A 19,340-nucleotide genomic window follows, 5' to 3' on the forward strand; every position below is an offset into this window, starting at 1 on the left:
TGATTTAATTAAAGAATAAAAATGTCAACTTTTTTAAAAATCAAAGTGTTTAAGGTTTCTTCATATATAATCATTTTTTAATCTGGATTTTTAAAATCTCTAATCCTTGATAACATTCATGAGTTTGATGATAAAATATAAATTTAGCTTCTGTTACAAAAAAAAACATAAAATATTTTTGGATGATTTGGAACCTATGTAAAGTATTTAATTAAAGACATTTTGAATGTTTTTTGATCGTTGATATTTATCTGTAACCCATTTAAAAGATTAAAACGACAGAAAAATGTTATTGAAAAAGTGACAAGCCGCGTTAATTGAATGCATAACGTCACTTTTCAGTTCCACGTTATTTAAATGCATTTCGGCGGTTTGAGCTCAAAACAAAATGCAAGCCTTCGCAAATGTCAATGAGGTCTTCCAGAATCAAGATCTCCAAAATCTTGTAGGCACTGCATTCAGCTCCGGTCAATTCCAAGCAGCCTCTGCTGCATTTGACCAAGCATTTACATCTGTCAAAGAGGCATGTAAAGTTGCTTTCGACTTTATCAAATTCGATATTTTCACAAACTTCTTCCAGCAAATTGGCCTTTGGCTTAATAGCCTTGGGTTCCCACAATTTTTCGAAAATGTATTTCAAAAGGTCATGTCTTTTGTTTCACTTCTTTGGGCATACATATCATCTATCACAGAACTTCAAATGTTTTATATATGGGGTATTCTTTCTACTTTATTATTTACAATTTGGCTTATTCAAAAGAAATTTGATCCAGAAATCGAAATCAAAGGTCCCAACACTTTTGGTTGGCAACAGCGAGGTACTATTTGGTGTCTTTGGACTCGTGGTATTGTTACTTGTCTTACGTTTTTATATCTTCCAGCAATGACATCAGCCTTCAATGTTCTTCTTTGTTCAAAGAATCTTATGGTTCCATATGAACTTACATGTTACGAAGGAATTCATTGGGCTCACATGGCTGCAGCGTTTTTCTTATTCATTTACATTGGAATTGTTTTACCAGGTATTATCTATCAAACCATCAACAAGTACCAACCCAAGCCACAAATGTTTGATGAAAGTGGGGAACCGATTGATATTGAATTTCATCGTGAAGAATTTCTCACTTTATATCGTCAACTTTTAAATCGCGATAAGTGTCCATATAATTTCCTTTACTGTGGTTATGAATATGGGAAGTCTGCCTATAAAGTTGTCACATTAGTTGTCAAGATGTTATTAGTCATACCCGTTAACCCACTTATCAACAGTGAAATCACTTCTGTATCAATCTCGCTTGTTATCGTTGCTGTTTATGCCCTTATGTCCACGATATCGAAACCGTTTATTCTTGATCAAGATGATTGGATTGATATATGTGCGCGTGTTACAGCAGTCTTAACACTTATATTACAAATCTTAGTTGTCTGCAAAGTTGTTAGTGAAGATATCTCATCGATTGTATTAGTTGTCCTTAATATTGTTAACATTGTAGTCATGATTTTAATCTTTGTTGGCAATATGGACATAGTTAAAAACTTCTTCCGTCGTCATTTCGGCGAATTAAAGTTCTCACGTGGAAGAATCTATGATTTCCATACTGAACGTAAGCGAAGAATCTGGCAACGCTTTTGGAGAGGCTTACTGAATACATATGGCTCGTTGCAACCAGTCAACAAGCGCCTTCAAGAGATGGAAGATGTCGTTATGTACGAAGGACGTGATGCGTATAAGAACGCGTTGTATCCAGCGTCACCAGACATAGCACAAGCGCGACGATTTGCACGTGAAATCGAAGGCGTTGATGTGTATTATGAATCTGATTCCGAGAACTTCTTCTGGGGACGAATGTACATTAATCCATTCCCATTCAAATGTTATGTAATTTCGGATGAAACAGATGAAAGTGTTAAAATCGATGACTCGACAATTGTTGAGTTTGTTAAAATGAACCAACGTAAAGAGATACAAAACAGTCGATGGATGCGTCAAGCTTTACGTGTATTATCTGGAAAGAGAGTTAAGTATCAATATAGTGAAACCAGAAGAATGCGTCATGGATGTCTAAGTGAAGAAGTTATCGTTAATTATGAATACGGTACACTTTACGTAAAGACGAAGGCAAACGATCCGTTCTGTCATGGATTTAAGGTCACAATTGAATACGACGATGGCACCGCGACTTTTTCAGATGGTTACACCAAAGGTGGCATCAAGACCGTTATTGGGCATAAAGAAATTGGAATTAATGAAAGGTTTACGCCGACGCCAGAAATCACACGACTATTGAAAGAACCAGAGAATGTCACATTTTATAGTGGGGAATATTGGGAAGATTTCATTCAACGATGTAAGTTTTATCGTGACGATTTAGAAGAAGAACGACAAGAGCATGAAAACATAGCATCATGGGGATTTTGGGAATTAGTGTTTGATAATGATTATATTCCATTAAATGAACTTAAGGAATACTTAAATAAGTTCGAACCAAATCCAGAACTTAAGAACGTGCCAACTCTTTATGAAGATGAATTTAATGCATTGTTCTCGCGACTTAAATATTTCGATTCACATCCAGCAGTACAACATTGGTATTGTTGGTTCGATGACATCGCTGTAAAGAATAGTGTGCTAAAGAAGATAGAGCAGCACCCAGACTTGTTCGACTTGTCGAACGCTTCTTGTTTGGCGTACCACCCAATGCCTATCAACGAACTGAAGGAAATTTTGGAAAGAAATGGACTGAGGACAAAGAGAGGCACAGGACTGTTCAACAACAAGCTGCTGAACGAGTTCGAGGATAGATTGAACAAGTTGGGCGTCCAGTCATACGACATGAAGCAGCCGTCGTACGTAAAGCCTCCGCAAAACATCGAAATGTTCGACCCAAGATGCACATCGACGCCTTTGATAACAGAAAATTGTACTTTTATCGCAACTGCTGCTATGAACGCTTGGTCAAGTCTTTGAAAGTAAAGTTTAGGTTTAATATTAATACATTTGTAATGTGAAATAAAAATGTGTCATTAATTCGACTTTTTGATAACGATTACAATTAAAACCGATCAAAAGTGCTGCAACTTTTTTAGCTTCGGTTTATTATGTAATCAATGTACATAACCTTTAGAAGAAGGGAAGAAAACTAATGTTAAAGGGATTTATTTGTTTTATTACGATATTATTACGTACAATTAAAACTTATGAAAATTATTTGCATGGAAATAAGAATAAACTGTTGCGATTTTTTGAATATATAAAAATGTCATACTATGTAAATTATTCAAAAAGTCAAATTAATATGGTTTTGGCCAACCCCCTGAGCAATTTATGGAAGAAGGACTCCTGAACCAATGCATATCAATTACAAAAGAAATTAAAAGCCACCCCCTTTCAGTGCTTTTTAGAGAAGAATACAAAGCTGACAAAAAAGCAATGAAAGATTACTTATCAGTGATCAAATATCCAATGGATTTAACAACAATATTAGAAAACCTGGAGAAAAGGAACTATCAAAATTTTGAAAGTTGGGCGGATGATATGGATCTTATTTTTGAAAATGCAATCACATATAACTTAGAAGATTCTTTTATCGGAGGAATTGCTATTTACTTACGAAAGAAAGTTCAAAAGAAAATATTCCAATTAAGGCTTCGAAATCCAAAAATATTCGAAACTCTGCTTTCCAAAATTTTAGGGAAAATTAAAAAAATAATAGAAAATCCACCTCAGAATTTGAGTAATCATACGATTGAGTTTCCAGAGGTCCCTGAGATTGACAAAAGCAAGATTGATAACTTGGTTGAATTATTAAATAAATTAGTGAACCAAGGAAAAACAGATAAAATCCTTGAAATTATGAATGCCAACGGTCTTAGTGTCGATACAGAATCAAAAGATGCTATAAACATTGATGTAAACGATCTTAACTTCAAAACTATTAACAAATTAATGACATTGTAAAAAATTTTTGTAATCATTTTTTCTTCAAATAATTTAAAATTAAAATAGCATAAGATAGTTGTCTGGGAATATTCGAAATCAGATGTACATGTACAAACTTATGCCCAAAGATTAAATTTGAATATATATTTAAGTAATTCAACAATATCTGCAAAAACACAAGTTTATAAACTTTGAGGATTTAGAAACATATAGCAAATAAGATAACCAAAGAATGAGTTAAAACAGGGTAAAGAGTCATACCTGAACAACACCAACCAAGCAGAACACTCAGGAGTGTCCTTTTTTGTAGACTATTCAAATATTTTACCAACACCCTTAGAAAAAGTTATCTGGGTGTAGTTATTTGAATGACAAATGACAGTTTGAACTTTTAACGAACACTTTTTTTCTGATGGAAGATTCCAGCAAATTGTTACTCACATCCGCATTCGAAGGCAATCTCGAAAATGTCAAGAATTTGATTGAACAAAAGAAAGTTGATGTCAATATGGCCGATAATATTTTTTTACATCATTTGTTAATTTTTCAAAATTGATGTTTTAAAATAAAATTCGGAATTTTTTCACAATATTTGAAACAGCTCTTATGTATGCAATACGAACCGGTCGTAACGATGTTATACAATATCTCCTTGAACAAAAAGGAATTAACGTAAATGCAAAAAGTGTCAAATCGACTTTTTCAAAGTTATTTTCAAACATTTAAAGTTTCAACTATAAATTTGGAATTTTTTTCATATAAATGATACAGCACTTCGACTTGCATTTGAAAATGGTGAATTTGATATTGCAAAATTGCTACGTAAACATGGAGCAGTTGAAAATGAAATTCAAATTTGTTTTCATAATTTTATATTTCTTAAAATAATTTTATGTTTTTATCATAAATTTGATATTTATTTATCATATTTAATACATATTCTGAATTATTATTAGAAGCAGTTATGAATGAGAAGTTTGATAAAGTTAAAGAATTACTTAAAGATGAAAAAATTGATATTAACTTTGTTAACATTTAATAATTTTATTTGAAATATGTTTTAATAATTTGATGTTTTTTGATAAGATTTGGAGTTTATTTAGGCGATTTTTATCAGCATTAAATCTTGCAATCATCTCAAAGAATGCAGAAATGGTGAAATTACTTCTTGAGCAAAAGAACATTGATGTTAACAACAAAGATAAAGTTAATTTGTATTATATTATAATATTTTTTAATGAAATTTGGAATTTATTTAAGTTATTTAATACCCCACTTATATTGTCATCAATTTTTGGGATTGTTGATATTGTTAAAGCACTTCTATCTAAAGAAGGTATTAATATTGATGCACGAAATATTTATATGTTATATTTAAAATTAATATATGTCATTTAAAGTTTTATAATAAAATTTGGAGTTGATTTAAATTATTTAAAACAGCATTAATGTATGCAGCTAAATTAGGTAATAAAGAAGTAATTCAAGTATTACTTGAACATGGTGCAGATGATGAAGGAATTGATGAACAAGAAATATATTTAATTGATTTGAAGTTTAATTTGTTAATTTGAAGAAGAAGTCTCTGATGATGACAGTTTTGATGAAGAAGATATTGCAGAAATGCTCGAAACGTTTAAAGATAAAGACTTTGATGTTAATGATAAGGATATTTCATTAATTGATTTGAGGTTTATTTTGTTTATTTGATATTTTTTGATAAAATTTGGAATTTATTTGTCTTATTTATGACACCACTTATGTTCTTCTCATTTAAATGCGTAGTACCACTTGTTAAAGCTCTTCTTGAACATCCGAAATTAGATGTAAATGCAAGAGATGATATTTGTTTAAATGATTTCATGTTTTATTATGAAATTTGGAATTTGTTAAGTTAATTTGATACAGCATTAATGTATGCTTCTCAATTAGGGTATGATGAAATTGTTAAATTACTTCTTACTCATAAAGATATTAATATTAATCTTCAAGATATCGTTTTATATAAATGATTTGATGTTAAATAATAATATTTGGAATTTTATTGGTTAATTTGATACAGCACTTCTTTGTGCTTCGATAGCTGGCAAGAGTGAAAGTGTTCGAATACTTCTTGAACAAAAAGGAATTGAAATTAATATTCAAAATATTTGATTTTTATATATAATATTTATTTTATTGATTTGATATTTTTTGATAATATTTGGAATTTATTTAAAATATATGATACAGCACTTACAAAAGCTGCTGTGAAAGGTCGTACTAAGATATCATCTTTATTACTTAACAAAGAAGGAATTGATGTAAATATTAAAAATATTCTTTTCATTTATTTAAAGTAAATTTAAATCATTTCAAATTCGAAAATATTATTTAAAAATTATTCAAATAATTTGAAACTGCACTTATATTAGCAGCTGGTGAAGGTCACACTCAAATCGTTAAATTATTACTTCAACATAAAGAAATTGATCTTAATGCAAAAGATATTTCATTATTTTATTTGATGAAGTTTTATTATAATATTTGGAATTTTTTTAAGTTATTCGATGTCGCACTTACTTATGCATCATTACGAGGCTATACTGAAATAGTTAAAGAACTTCTTCAACAAGAAAAAATTGATTGTAACAATAAAGGTATTTACATATATAATTTGAAATTTATTTCGATAATTTCATGTTTTAATTAAATAATCGATGTTTATTTAAGTCATTTGTAACACCATTAATTTATGCATGTGTCCAAGGTCATGTAGAAATTGTTAAATTACTTCTTGCTCAAAAAGGAATTGATATTAATGCTAAAGATATTTATTCTTTTTATTTGAAGTTTAGTTATTTAACTTCATGTTTCATAATAATATTTCAAATTTGTTTAAGTTGTTTGATACAGCTCTTATTTATGCATCGAAAGCTGGTCATGTAGAAATAGTGAAATTACTTCTCCAGCAAAATGGTATTGACGTTAATGCAAAAGATATTTATTCTTTTTATTATATGTTTGTTTGAAAGATTTGAAGTTTCATTTTATTTTTCGGTATTTATTTATAATATTTAAAACAGCACTTATGAAGGCAACTGAAGAAGGCCATACTGAAATAATTAAATTACTTCAAGAAGCGAAGTAATTATACTTGTTTGAATTACAAGTAACCAAAAATAAGTAAAAAGTTCAAACAAGATTAAATTTATGTTTTTATCTTTTAAATTCGTGTTGAGTTTGGTAAATATTATATTAATATGTTACAAAATATCCAATTACATATTTTTGAGATATAAAAAATTCTGCAGATTATTGCAGTATTAGAAGTAATAATACTGGTGTGCAAGTAATGCTTATTGTTTGTGCATTATATGACGTTAATTCATTTGGAAACATTGATAAGTTATATTGTATTTTTGACCTCTAACTATGTGAATTTTTTTGTTTGCAGATAAAACAGATTAATATGAAAGCTAGTAAAAATGTTATGCTGAACGAATAAAGGTTACATATGTAACTGATGCTCATACAGGCCAAAGTATCCCTGAATTACTACAACTTATTGCTGAGAAAACGTAATCAATAACATCTCATGAATAATCCAAGGTGTAAAAAGAAAAATAGGACATTCTTTGAGATTCCATGTTGTTTGTGTTATAAGAGTCTTTTGTTTTTATCATTTTTTTGGGAGAATACAATTAAATTGATCATAGATTCTATTTTACATTATATATTTAACTCTTTATTTTTATACGCATTCATCGAATTAGAAAACTAACATTTTTCAAAACAATTTTTTTATTTAATGTACTTTTTACAAAAATTCAAATTTTTCATCATCAGATTAACTATTTCTGTGTTAATAGTTAACCATATATAGATGCATAAGTAAGTGCTGTATTAAATAATGAGAATAATTACCAAATATTGTATTAAAATATCAAATTAGAAATAGTATTAAATAAAATAAATAAATTTTTTTGGTTATTAATATCAATTTCTTTCTGTTCGAGAAGTAATTTGACTATTTCTAAGTTTCCATTTTGAGATGCGTTTATAAGTACTGTAACAAATAAAATGAAGAATTTCCAAATATTATTTTTAAACATTAAAATAATAAAACTAATATTATATTAAAAAAAACAAATATTTTTATTATTAATATCAATTCCTTTTTGTTCGAGAAGCAATTTAACTTTTTTGGTTTGTTCATTTTCAGATGCAATCATAAGTGCTGTATCAAACAATATAAATAAATACCAAAAATTTTTATAAAATATAAAATTTTTAAAATAAATATGAAATAAAGCAAACAAATAGCTTTTACATTAATATCAATATTTTCTTGTTTAGATTGGATTTTATCAGTAATTTTTTTTTTCATCATGATGATTCATTAACCGTCAGAAATTCACTAAGTCTGTTTAATTCAACAAGAAATGCATTTGTAGTTTTTGCACAAATCTTTTAACAATCTTAACAAACTGATTGGTACCAAATGATTTAGTCATCTTGTTGTGATTTAAAGTAATTCTAAAATCAGAACTGAAAGCAAATCGCAAACGTTATCATTTTTAATTCAAATTATTTCCATTTCGTTCTCATTCGCCGATACGACGATTCAGTAGTTTATTTCAAAAATTTCAATTGAGTTTGTGGCCTTTTATTTGATTTGGTAAATTCAATTTTGAAGGTAAATTCAATGATCTCATTCAATTTCCAGGCTTCGGGATTGCGATCAAACGGTCTTCTTGCTCGCCTTTTATTGATTCAATTAGCTTCGGCACGTCAGGTGGTGTGTTCATTGGGTTTGGTTGCGACGTTATTTGTGATATATTAGCGTTTGGAGGGGCGAATAACTTATTCATTTCAGGAAGTAATTGAGACTTATCATTGTCAACTGGGATAATTGGAGGCAAGTCAATGCAACGCACAGTTTTACTTCCATCTTTTCCAGCCAACAAAATTTGTTGAGGTACCATGTTGCTCATTGGCGACATCGTAATGTTACTAATTGAGGGCATTAAGGGCTGCATCATCGGCATCATGTTACCAATAGGCGGCGATGGGTACTGCATTGGCGGTATCTGCACGCATTGCGCTAGTTCATCGAATTTGAATTCTTTGGTCGGAATGTTGGTCATCTTCACACATTGCGGCATTTGCTGGAGCGGCATTTGATTCAACATTTGTGGCAGTGATGGAAGCATCCTAAAATATGAATCGGAGGGATCATTCGCACAGTCGTCCATGTTCTGAAGTACAACAGATGGGAAAGTGTATGAGGAATTTGAGGAAAGATCGTCTTTGGTGTCGCCAGCTGAAGATGGTTCTTTGCATTGCTTGGGCGGCGGCATCGTTGGTGGTATTTGCTGCATCATTTGTTGTATTTGCTGCATCTGCTGCATCATCTGCGGAGTCATCGGAGGCACCATTGGAGGCATCATGGGCATTTGTGGTGGAAAAAATTGTACATTAGGACTTTGCTTGTTCTTGCCGTCTTTTGAAGATGCTTCTTTGGATTGCATTGGCTGCTGCATCATTGGCATTTGTTGCATCATTGGTGGCATCATGGGCATTTTAGGCATCATTGGATACATCATAGGAGGCATCATTGGCATTTGCTGCATCATTTGTGGCATCATTGGAGGCATCATGGGCATTTGTGGTGGAAGAAATTGTACATTAGGACTTTGCTTGTTCTTACCGTCTTTTGAAGACGCTTCTTTGGATTGCATTGGCTGTTGCATCATTTGTGGAGTCATAGGCATTTGCTGCATCATTGGCATTGGTTGCATCATTGGATACATCATCGGAGGCATCATTGGCATTTGCTGCATCATCGGAGGCATCATTGGCATTGGTTGCATCATTGGATACATCATCGGAGGCATCATTGGCATTTGTGGCATCATGGGCGACATCATCGGAGGCATCATGGGCATTTGTGGAGGAGGAACTTGTGCATCAGGACTTTGCTTGTTCTTGTCGTCTTTTGTTGATTTATCAGAAGAACGTTCGCATTGTTGCATCATGGGCATCTGCTGCATCATTGGATACATCATAGGAGGTGATTTGGGAATCGTTTTTGGATCCATTCCCTCCGGCCATACAATCACTTGAAGTCCTTCTGGCGTTTCTGTGATCTGCTTGTTTCCTATGATCTTTGTTGTTTCATTTGTTTGGAAATGTGGAATTTGAAATTGCATTTGAGGATATCCATAAAGTTGGAATGGAAATGTTGAGCTGGCGGGTGTGGTGAGAAAAGACTGCATTACAGCAGACTTTTCTATTGTGGGCTGGAGTGCTTTGGCTAAGTTTTCCACTTTTCCATCATCAAGATCAGGTAGAGTATCACGTATTGTGGATGATATAGAATTGTGAACAGCAGATTGCCACTCTGAGTATGGGAGTTTTGTTGGGGTGGATGGACTTTTTGTTGATTCTTCATTTTTCGATGAATGATCAGAACTTTTCATGTCTTCCTTGGGTGTTGTGTCAGAAGCCTTTTGTTCACCACTATGGATAATTTCGTTACGAAGACCAAAGGTTTGATTTCCTCCTAGTTTTTCTCCTTTTGAGCCAAATCCTGATGTTTTAGAACCGATTTTTGACTGTAAATCTTGTAGTGCAGGTTTGGTAGGCATTATCTGTTGTTTTTGTTGTGCTGATGAATTCGTTGATCCAAATGGTGAACTAGGACGAGGTGGAGTTGTTTGAAAAGGGTTTGATGTTTTGCTAGGGATAGCGAATATGTTGGTGCCACCAAACATGTTACTCGTCATATTCAATTTGGGAAAAATGAAGTTTACACCAACAATAACTGCAGATTCAATTGAAACATAACAATGCCGAAATAAACGTCCGACCACTTGGCAAGTGATTGGCACTTTTTAATGCAGGAGGAAATGTGAACTTTTTCAATTACATTCACTTTTGAGAACTTTATATCTGAATTGACCAGATGGAAAAGCGAGTGGTGTAAAGCAGACGTTAAAATGAGGGAACATGGGTTCGATCGTAATACGTTAAAAAATGGAGCTGATTCATCAATTTCAGAATGATTTAAGCATGCATAAATGCACACTATTTGTAGCAATTCAATAGAAAAAAAAAAAATAAAAACTTTAATTTTTATTTTATTAGTTGGATGAAAGATCCTTTTTCTTGGAAAACTTTCCTTTTTTCCATAGAACAATTATAACAATGATTATTACAATCACTACAATTACCAAAACCACCATTCCAATAATAAGTCCAATATTAATGTTCGATATTTTTACTATTGTTTCTCCTGGGTATTTGTTATTAAAGTGAATATTTTCTTTATTACCTATCTCTTCCCAATTTTTACTTGTTTTATACGTCACATTAATTGTTTCATCACTTATTATGTAAATTTCAGGAAAGTTATCAGTTGAAGTAACAATAGTAAAGTTAACTTCTGTTACATGAATATTAATTCTTTGATAATTATTTAAAATTATTTGTGCGCCATTAACTATAACACAATTATTTTTAATTTCTATTTCATTAACATTGCAATTATCAATTGTTATTGATTTCCCTTTAAGAAAATTATGTGTAGCTTTAAGTGAATCTGTATCTGTTACTATATCATTTGCAGATAATTCATTTGGTGAATAAGAACCAATGAATGTTATGCCTATCATTTCCAAATCCCATAAATTGATAGCAGTTATATTTGAGAAACCAAGATATAAATGATAAAGCTTTGTTTTTGTATGTTGGCTATCATCTATCTGATTTACTTTATTATTTTTTATTATCATTCCAGATGCATCATTAGTTTTAATTAAATGATTTTTTTTTAAAAATGCTGAAGGTTCAATCGATGGAATATCTGTATTAATATCATGTCCAAAATAAACAAGAATTATATTGACATCATCTCCTTCAACTAATCCATTTAAATTGGATATTCCTCTAGAAAATGTCATTCTATTATATTCTCTTGGACAATCTTCATCATATGAACCTGTATATGATACGCAAATATAATTCTTAAAGCAATCAATTGTCCAAAATTCATATTCAATATATTCCGAAGTTGTCCAGTTTGGATTAGAAATTGTAACTTTGTATCTTGAATCAACTGATATATTTGCTTCGTTTATATCAATTACGATCATTTTATCATAACAATATGATTTGGATGTAATTGGTATTCCATTCTTCGTTACTTCTCCAATTGTACCTGATGGAAAACTTTCGTTAGAATGAAAAGATAAACGTTTGCGAAGAAGACGTAAAGGCACAGGGCCTGGTGGCGGATAAGCATAATATCTTTCAGTTTGTGATGAGTTTTTATAAACATCCATAACACGTTGAACTGTTAATGTGTCATATATTCCAACCGCAAATTGGATGATTTCTGGGGTGAACATCCATACACGATGTCCAACACCAATATCATATGCATCTTCAATCAAATGATCGATGGCATCTTGCGGTGTATCACTTCCTTTCCGAAGATTTGATCGACGAAGAGCAAAAAGTCCATCGTCAAGACAACACTTTGTACATTTTGGGATGTAGTGATTAAATATGTTATTTTGATACATAGCAACAGCACCTCTTTGGGAAGCGAGTTGAAGTTCTTCTCGTTCATAAGTAACTGATTTAAGACCAACAAAATTTCGATAAAAGTTTGTACGGCGTTCAGTATCATCAACAGCTTCTGGATTCATTGTGCCAAGATCACATGAACTGGAATCTGTCGGTGGTTTCCATGCCCATCCAGAATGTGCAATGTATTGAGATTCCATCATTGAGCATACTTCTTCATTGGTTCGTTTTTGAAGACGCTCAAGAAGTTCTGGCATGTAAGAATTACAAAAGCAAGTCAACAACACCAACATATGACATGGAAACAGCCTGAAACCTTTTTACCACAATTTTTGTGTGCGCTTGGAAAAAATAACTTTTTAATAGAAAACAGGTCAGATTTCAAAGCTTGACAAAATTGAATTCATTTAAAAAGCCAATTGCCACTTTTCTTGTATCGAAATTGGTTACTGAAATTTTGTGTTATTTAAATAATAAAGTCAAAAAAAAATTCATTTTGTTTACAAAGGCAGTTGACGGAGCTTCTCTGTTGTGTTAAACATTTCCACACCATACAAATTCATTGGTTTCGGTGGGCCTTGTCTCCATCTGTCAGTCCACACTCTTGAATATTTACAATCTGGACAAGGTGTTCCATAAGCCATTGGAGAGAAGAAAGCGTAAGACAAGAAACACACCAAAGCGACTGCTGCAATTACTCCATATTTATGTTTCATACTAAACATATTATCCAAAATCGTCACTAAGTTCATAATACCGAACATTAAAGGAATTAAATAATGATATAAAAACATAGTTCTTGGGACCAAAATAAATGGAAAATATGAAACCGCCCAACCCCAAGTAAAAAGTGCGTTCCGATAATCGGGCACCCTAAACGGAGCCAGAATGACCGTTAAGACGATGCCGATGAAAACAAACCAATACAAAAGTGGATTCGCCATACAATTTATCTCTCTGCTAACGTTGTCAGAGTAAAAGAAAACCCATCGATCCATGAAGAGCGGCCAATTAATGGGTTGAGATTCTGATATATGAGGAATAGCACTACGCATGTTGACACCATTCATAACCTCGTTCCAATTTAAGATTCGAATTATTAATGGAGATCGAATCATGCGATCGCCCCAATAAGTGTAATTAAGTTTTTGTCGATCAAATATAGTATGTTGATGTTGTTGTTGTAAGTAAAAACTGTTATATCCTGTGTATGGCGTTATTATGAAATGAATGACCCAAACTCCATATAAAACTGAAAACGCAGGAACTAATAGCGAAAGTGCCCGCTTAATAATAGAAACAATTGATGGAAATGTGCGGAATATCCAAACAATTTGTGTGATGCCATCAACCGCAAGAAGTCCTAATGCGGTATATTTGCATGAAAATGCACACCCAAGTGTAATGCCATCAATAAGAGTATTAATAAAGGTTGGTCGGACAAGAAAATGGCATAGAGCAAAAATATGAAGAGCTACAAAAAAGTGAAGAATTCCATCAGATAATATAAACTTTCCTTCTACTATAAGTGAGATATCAGATGTGAGAATAAGTCCTATCATAGCTGAAGAAAAAGTAGATAATGAAAGACAACGAGCTGCTGCAAATAAAAGTGGTGAAGTCATTGCAGAAAAAATTGCTGGTGTAATACGTTGACTAACATAAAATAATTCGTTGATCCCATAAGGTTCTCCAAATTTAGATGCATACTCGATATCACCTTTATATTGTGTAGCTTTCGCGATTCCTGCCATTATCATTTTACCAAGTGGTGGGTGAATATCAAAGTGAAATTCATTTTTGATGTACCAGCTTGAAAAATTACCAAAATGAACTTCATCGAAAATTACTTGATCTGGTTCAGCAATCATCCAAAGTCTAGTAAAGAGAGCAACAAAACTAACAATTACTATTACAAAGCAATCGCATGTGTTGAATAAAGACTCTTTTTTCTTATCTGTGTCTTGTTGTTCGCATTGCATTTACGATGTATGATAACCGTTTATTCGATTCAATTTTTGTCAAGAAGCACTGTCACTTTTCATAATGTCGATCCTTGGTGGAGGCGAACAAGCAAGCACAGAACAAGAAGAGCAACCACAAGAACGGACACCCAACTTAGGAAGGCTTAAAGCAAATCCAAGGGCTCGTGGACGTCGTGATAAAGTAAAATTTTTCGACTCAGCTGATTGGGCAATGAAAAGTCAACAAGGAGATCAACAACAAGATAACCCATTACCACCAAGTTTGGCTTCTTACACTGAACAAGGCAATAAAAAAGACGATGGTTCATCACTTCTTGCAAATAACGATTCACCCATAGTTGGTTAGGTTAATAAACGAAAATTCATAAAAAAATTAATAGCGAATTATACCTTCTTCATACATAAAATTTAAACCCCAAAGTTTTTGGAAAGAACTTCAAAAGTATATGGAAAAAATGAGGTTTTAATTTTTTCTCAATCGAGCTATTTCCTAATGTTTAAGACCTAGAAATGTGTCATCAAGATTGGTAGACGTATCAAAAGCAAAATCTGTAACAAAAAGATCTATATCTAAGATAGGGTCTTTGAATTTAACGTATAAAAACGACCGTTTATTTATCCTTAAGGTGTCCTTTACACATAAAAATACATAGAGTCACCTGAAATCCAGACTTGGAACAATATTAATAATTATTTTAATAATTTAAAATATGTTTTAATAATTTCTAATATGTTTTAATAATTTGGAATATGTTTTAAATTAGTATTTTTTTTTTAATAATATTTAACAGCAATTCAAATCGCACATCAAAATGGTTATACCATCATAGAAAATCTACTTCATGAAAAAGGTGCAAAAGAAAACTCTCATTCAGAATCTTCTTCTCTGAATGCTACTTCTTGGCCTTCGATAAGTAATGAGAATAGTTTTACAGATAAACAAAACCAACTCGAAATTCAAGTGTATATAGAAGACAATAAAAAGGAAAATATCAAAACAAAAGTTAATATAAGCACACAAACTTATGAAAATCATCAAAGTCACAAAATACATTGTAATATTTTACTTTTGAATAAATATACTCATGGAAGAGTACATGTAAAAACAATGTTATAAAGTGACTTGTAAAAAATGTCAACCAAAATAGTTCATAACAACGTGACTCTGGATAATTTGCTGTTTTATAATATTAGTGATAATGTAATTATATTCGATATCTGCAAGTGTTCTAAAGACGTTTCTTATTTAATAATAATTTAATAAGTTACATTTTTTTGAAGTAGTTCATGTGAAATTCGCTTTCAATATTTTTATAGTATTTTTTATAGCATGAATTTCATCGTTTGTGTCTTCTAAATCAAAATTCAATAAATATAAAATTTGTTTTTTATATCTTCGTTGCTAGCTAATGCATAAAATGTAAAGATATTAAAATTATTTTATAGTAATCATAAATATATAAAATTTCATGAAACCATTTCTTGACTACAATGCATATAAGTACAGTTTTTAAACCTTCTGATTATTACATTTTAGAGTAGTGATTCGATGTTTTCTTTTTTGCATCATTGTAAAAAATAAACTATTAAAACATGAAACTCGTTATTTTTTATGAGCAAATATGTTTTCCCATTAAACCCTTTCGATAAACCAATTACTATTGAAGAATCCAAGCTAAAAGAAACGTTTGGTTCAAAAGGGAAATATCTTATTCAAACTCTCAAATTAGGAATAAAAATTCCAAATGGAATTCTAATTTCAAAGGAAGTTAGCTCAATTTTTTTAAGAGGTGGTGAAGTTCCAAACGATGTATGGAATCAATTAGAGGAACAAATTCATTTGATGGAAGAATATAGTGAAAAAGCATTAAATAACAAAGAAAAACCACTTTTCCTCAGTTGTCGTCCAAGCCCAGATTCGTTTGTAACTAATCTTTTTCCAACAATCGAAAACATTGGCTATAATGATTCAATCATTGATGAAAATATAGATGAAAAAACTCAATGGATTAACTATGCAACGTTCCTAATCACATACGGAAAAGCATTTTTAAATATTCCACAAAATGAAATTGACAGAATCTTTAATGAACAAAGAACTGGAAAAAAAGAACTTTTAACCAATGACTTCAAAGAAATCTGTGCTAGAATTAAATCAATATTTGATTCCAAAGATCCCACCATTTTACAACGATCACCCATTGATCAATTAAAATCATCCATAATTTCCATTTACTCATCATTAAAATCAGATAAATATAATGACTATCTAAAAGACAACCCTCTTGAGAGTGAATCGAATGGAATTTCTGTCATTATCATGGAAATGGTATATGGCAATTCATTCAATTCATCCACAGGAATTGCACTTTCGCGTAATCCAGGCAATGGTGAAAGGAATTTTCTCGGGAGTTATTTCCCAGGAGACCTTTTTCTTGAGCCTAAGAAACATTTGGCACCACCACAGCCACTTTCATCATTAGAAAAGTCATCAAAAGAACTTTTTTTTTCACTTAAAGATATTGTTGATAAACTCGAGAAATATTTTAAATGTATAATAAAAGTTGATTTTGTTATTGATGATGGCGAACTATTTATCCTTAAAGTTCAACCATCAAAATGTTCATCACGAGCTAATGCTAAATGCATTGCTGATTTAATTCTTGAAAATTCGATTTCTTCTGAGGAAGCTATTAATAAAATTAATGTTATGGAATTACGGAGTATTCTTTCGCCTATGTTTAAAGCGGAAGAAGTACGTTCACATTCCAATACACGAATTCCATGTAAAAGTTCATATAAAGCTATTGTTGTAGGCTCTATATGTTTAACAAGTGAAAAAGCAAAAGAATTTATCGAGAAGAATATCGATTATATATATGTTAATGAAAATGATAAAATCAATCGAAATAATTTGTCGATAATTTATCATTCGAAAGGATTCATAACTAAAACGAATAATATAAATTCGAAGTATAATAAAATTTCGAAGATTTTTGGTATTCCTTCAATATATGGAATTAATACACTTGAAATAAATCGAGAAGAAAACAACATAAAAATTAATGATAAAATATTTAATGAAGGAGATATTATATCTATTGATGGAATCAATGGATTTATTTATGATACTAAATTAAACACAATTAATATTCCATTTGAAGAACATTCATATTTAAAAGAAATCATTGATTATGCAAATGAAGTTCGGAAAGATAATAAATTAAAAGACAAAACGAATAACATGAAAATTATGATGAACTCTTCAAATATAAATGATATTAAAAAAGCAAAATATTTCGGCGCTGATGGAATTGGTATTTTCCAAATCGAATCATTATTTTTAGATGACGAAAAAATGAATTTATTAAAGAAATGTTTAATCGATAAAATTGATACTTCCGAATTAGAAAATATAATTTCGGAAGAATTTGCAAAATTATTTGCTGAAAATTATCCGATATATTTCAAACTTCCAGAATGGAAATATTGGAACTTTGGTAATAAATATGAGTTAATTGAAGAAATTGCTTATCTTAAACAAAGAGTTGATTTAGAACTTGAAATCGATAAAGAAATTTTAGAGATAAAACAAAAAGAATTGAATTTTATTGAAAATCTTGAAAAAAATTATAATGAAAAAAATTTATTTTTTGATATTTCGATTCTAAATGAAATAGTCTTGAACTCGATAATAAAAGGAGCTAAAATCGCTGATGAACATGGAATTCAACCTATAATACAAATATTAATTCCATCTGTGAATGATATAAATGAAATAAAATTCATTAAAGAAAAAATTAATAAAAAAATCGAAAATTTCGAATGTAAAATCGGTTCAATAATTGATAATTTAAATTCGATTTGGATTATCGATGTAATATCAAAAGAATCCGATTTTATATCGTTCGATTTGGATAAATTAACTGAAAACGTTTTCGGTTTCAGGAAAGAAATCGCTGAAGAAAAATTCGTTCAGTATTTCATCACCAAAAATTTATATGAAAATTCTCCTTTTAGAACTGTGGATAAAAATGGTATAGGAAAAATGATAAAAAAGGCATTGAGAAAAATGAATAAATTGGATATAGATATAAATGTTGGAGCATTCGGAAGTTTTGGCGATGAAGAATCAATTAAAATTTGTTTCGATTTGGGTTTGGACTTTTTGTCAGTGAACGAATTTGATGTTCCTTTTGATTGCATATCTGTGGTTAAATGTATGTTGGAAATGGAGAAAAAGGAAAAGTTAAAAGAAACCGAAAATGAAGAAGAAGAAGAGTAATAAAATAATATATTTGTGTGATTTTTTTTTAAAAAAAAATTTAGTGTTTCTAAAGTGAAGGCAGTTTAATTTAGAGAATAAGAAATAGTTTTCTGATCATAAATTGAAAATTTTAAACAAAAGAAATTGATGTTGATCTAAATCATTCAACATAGGAACATATTCAAAAATATTTCACACATAATAGTAATTTGCCAATTGTTAAACATCAAACAGCTGTTTATTCATATGAAGAGAAAATTATTGAATAAATTTAATCATATGTAATTATTAAAGAAAAATGTTAAATCAAGTTAAAACAAAAGAAAAGTCATAAAAATAAAAAATGAGTAATTTTTGTAAATTAATTTTATTGTATGTGATTATTTGTGTGAGTAAACTAACTCTTTTCATTTTTAAAAATAACATTAATTTGTTATAATGAAAAATATCAACAAGCACTTATAGCTTAGTCGGTTAGAGTATCGTGCTTATGACGCGAAGGTCCTGGGTTCGAGTCCCAGTAGGTGCATTTTTTATTTTAATTACATACATTTTTTTGTTTTTCATCCGATAA

The 19,340-nt window shown here is 30.7% G+C and overlaps 5 protein-coding genes across 5 annotated transcripts; 2 read left to right on the top strand and 3 right to left on the bottom strand.

The window, feature by feature from the left end:
• Positions 1 to 388: 388 nt before the first annotated feature.
• Positions 389 to 2,968, top strand: GO595_007995 (uncharacterized protein; the record flags this gene model as incomplete). The annotated part of the gene is made up of 1 exon (XM_067921521.1): positions 389 to 2,968. One exon carries the CDS (start codon positions 389 to 391, stop codon positions 2,966 to 2,968), a length of 2,580 nt encoding a protein of 859 aa, XP_067771829.1.
• Positions 2,969 to 8,637: 5,669 nt separating this feature from the next.
• GO595_007996 (uncharacterized protein) lies at positions 8,638 to 10,710 on the bottom strand (the record flags this gene model as incomplete). Its single annotated transcript, XM_067921522.1, has 1 exon — positions 8,638 to 10,710. The coding sequence occupies one exon, from the start codon at positions 10,708 to 10,710 to the stop codon at positions 8,638 to 8,640; it is 2,073 nt and encodes a 690-aa protein (XP_067771830.1).
• A 357-nt stretch (positions 10,711 to 11,067) lies between these two features.
• GO595_007997 (CAP domain-containing protein) lies at positions 11,068 to 12,771 on the bottom strand (the record flags this gene model as incomplete). Its single annotated transcript, XM_067921523.1, has 1 exon — positions 11,068 to 12,771. One exon carries the CDS (start codon positions 12,769 to 12,771, stop codon positions 11,068 to 11,070), a length of 1,704 nt encoding a protein of 567 aa, XP_067771831.1.
• A 243-nt stretch (positions 12,772 to 13,014) lies between these two features.
• On the bottom strand, positions 13,015 to 14,385 carry GO595_007998 (Dolichyl-phosphate-mannose-protein mannosyltransferase; the record flags this gene model as incomplete). Its single annotated transcript, XM_067921524.1, has 1 exon — positions 13,015 to 14,385. The coding sequence occupies one exon, from the start codon at positions 14,383 to 14,385 to the stop codon at positions 13,015 to 13,017; it is 1,371 nt and encodes a 456-aa protein (XP_067771832.1).
• A 175-nt stretch (positions 14,386 to 14,560) lies between these two features.
• GO595_007999 (uncharacterized protein) lies at positions 14,561 to 14,845 on the top strand (the record flags this gene model as incomplete). Its single annotated transcript, XM_067921526.1, has 1 exon — positions 14,561 to 14,845. One exon carries the CDS (start codon positions 14,561 to 14,563, stop codon positions 14,843 to 14,845), a length of 285 nt encoding a protein of 94 aa, XP_067771833.1.
• Positions 14,846 to 19,340: the final 4,495 nt, after the last annotated feature.

The sequence above is a fragment of the Histomonas meleagridis genome, assembly GCF_020186115.1.
Source record: "Histomonas meleagridis strain 2922-C6/04-10x chromosome Unknown contig_6, whole genome shotgun sequence".
Lineage (NCBI taxonomy): Eukaryota > Parabasalia > Tritrichomonadida > Dientamoebidae > Histomonas > Histomonas meleagridis.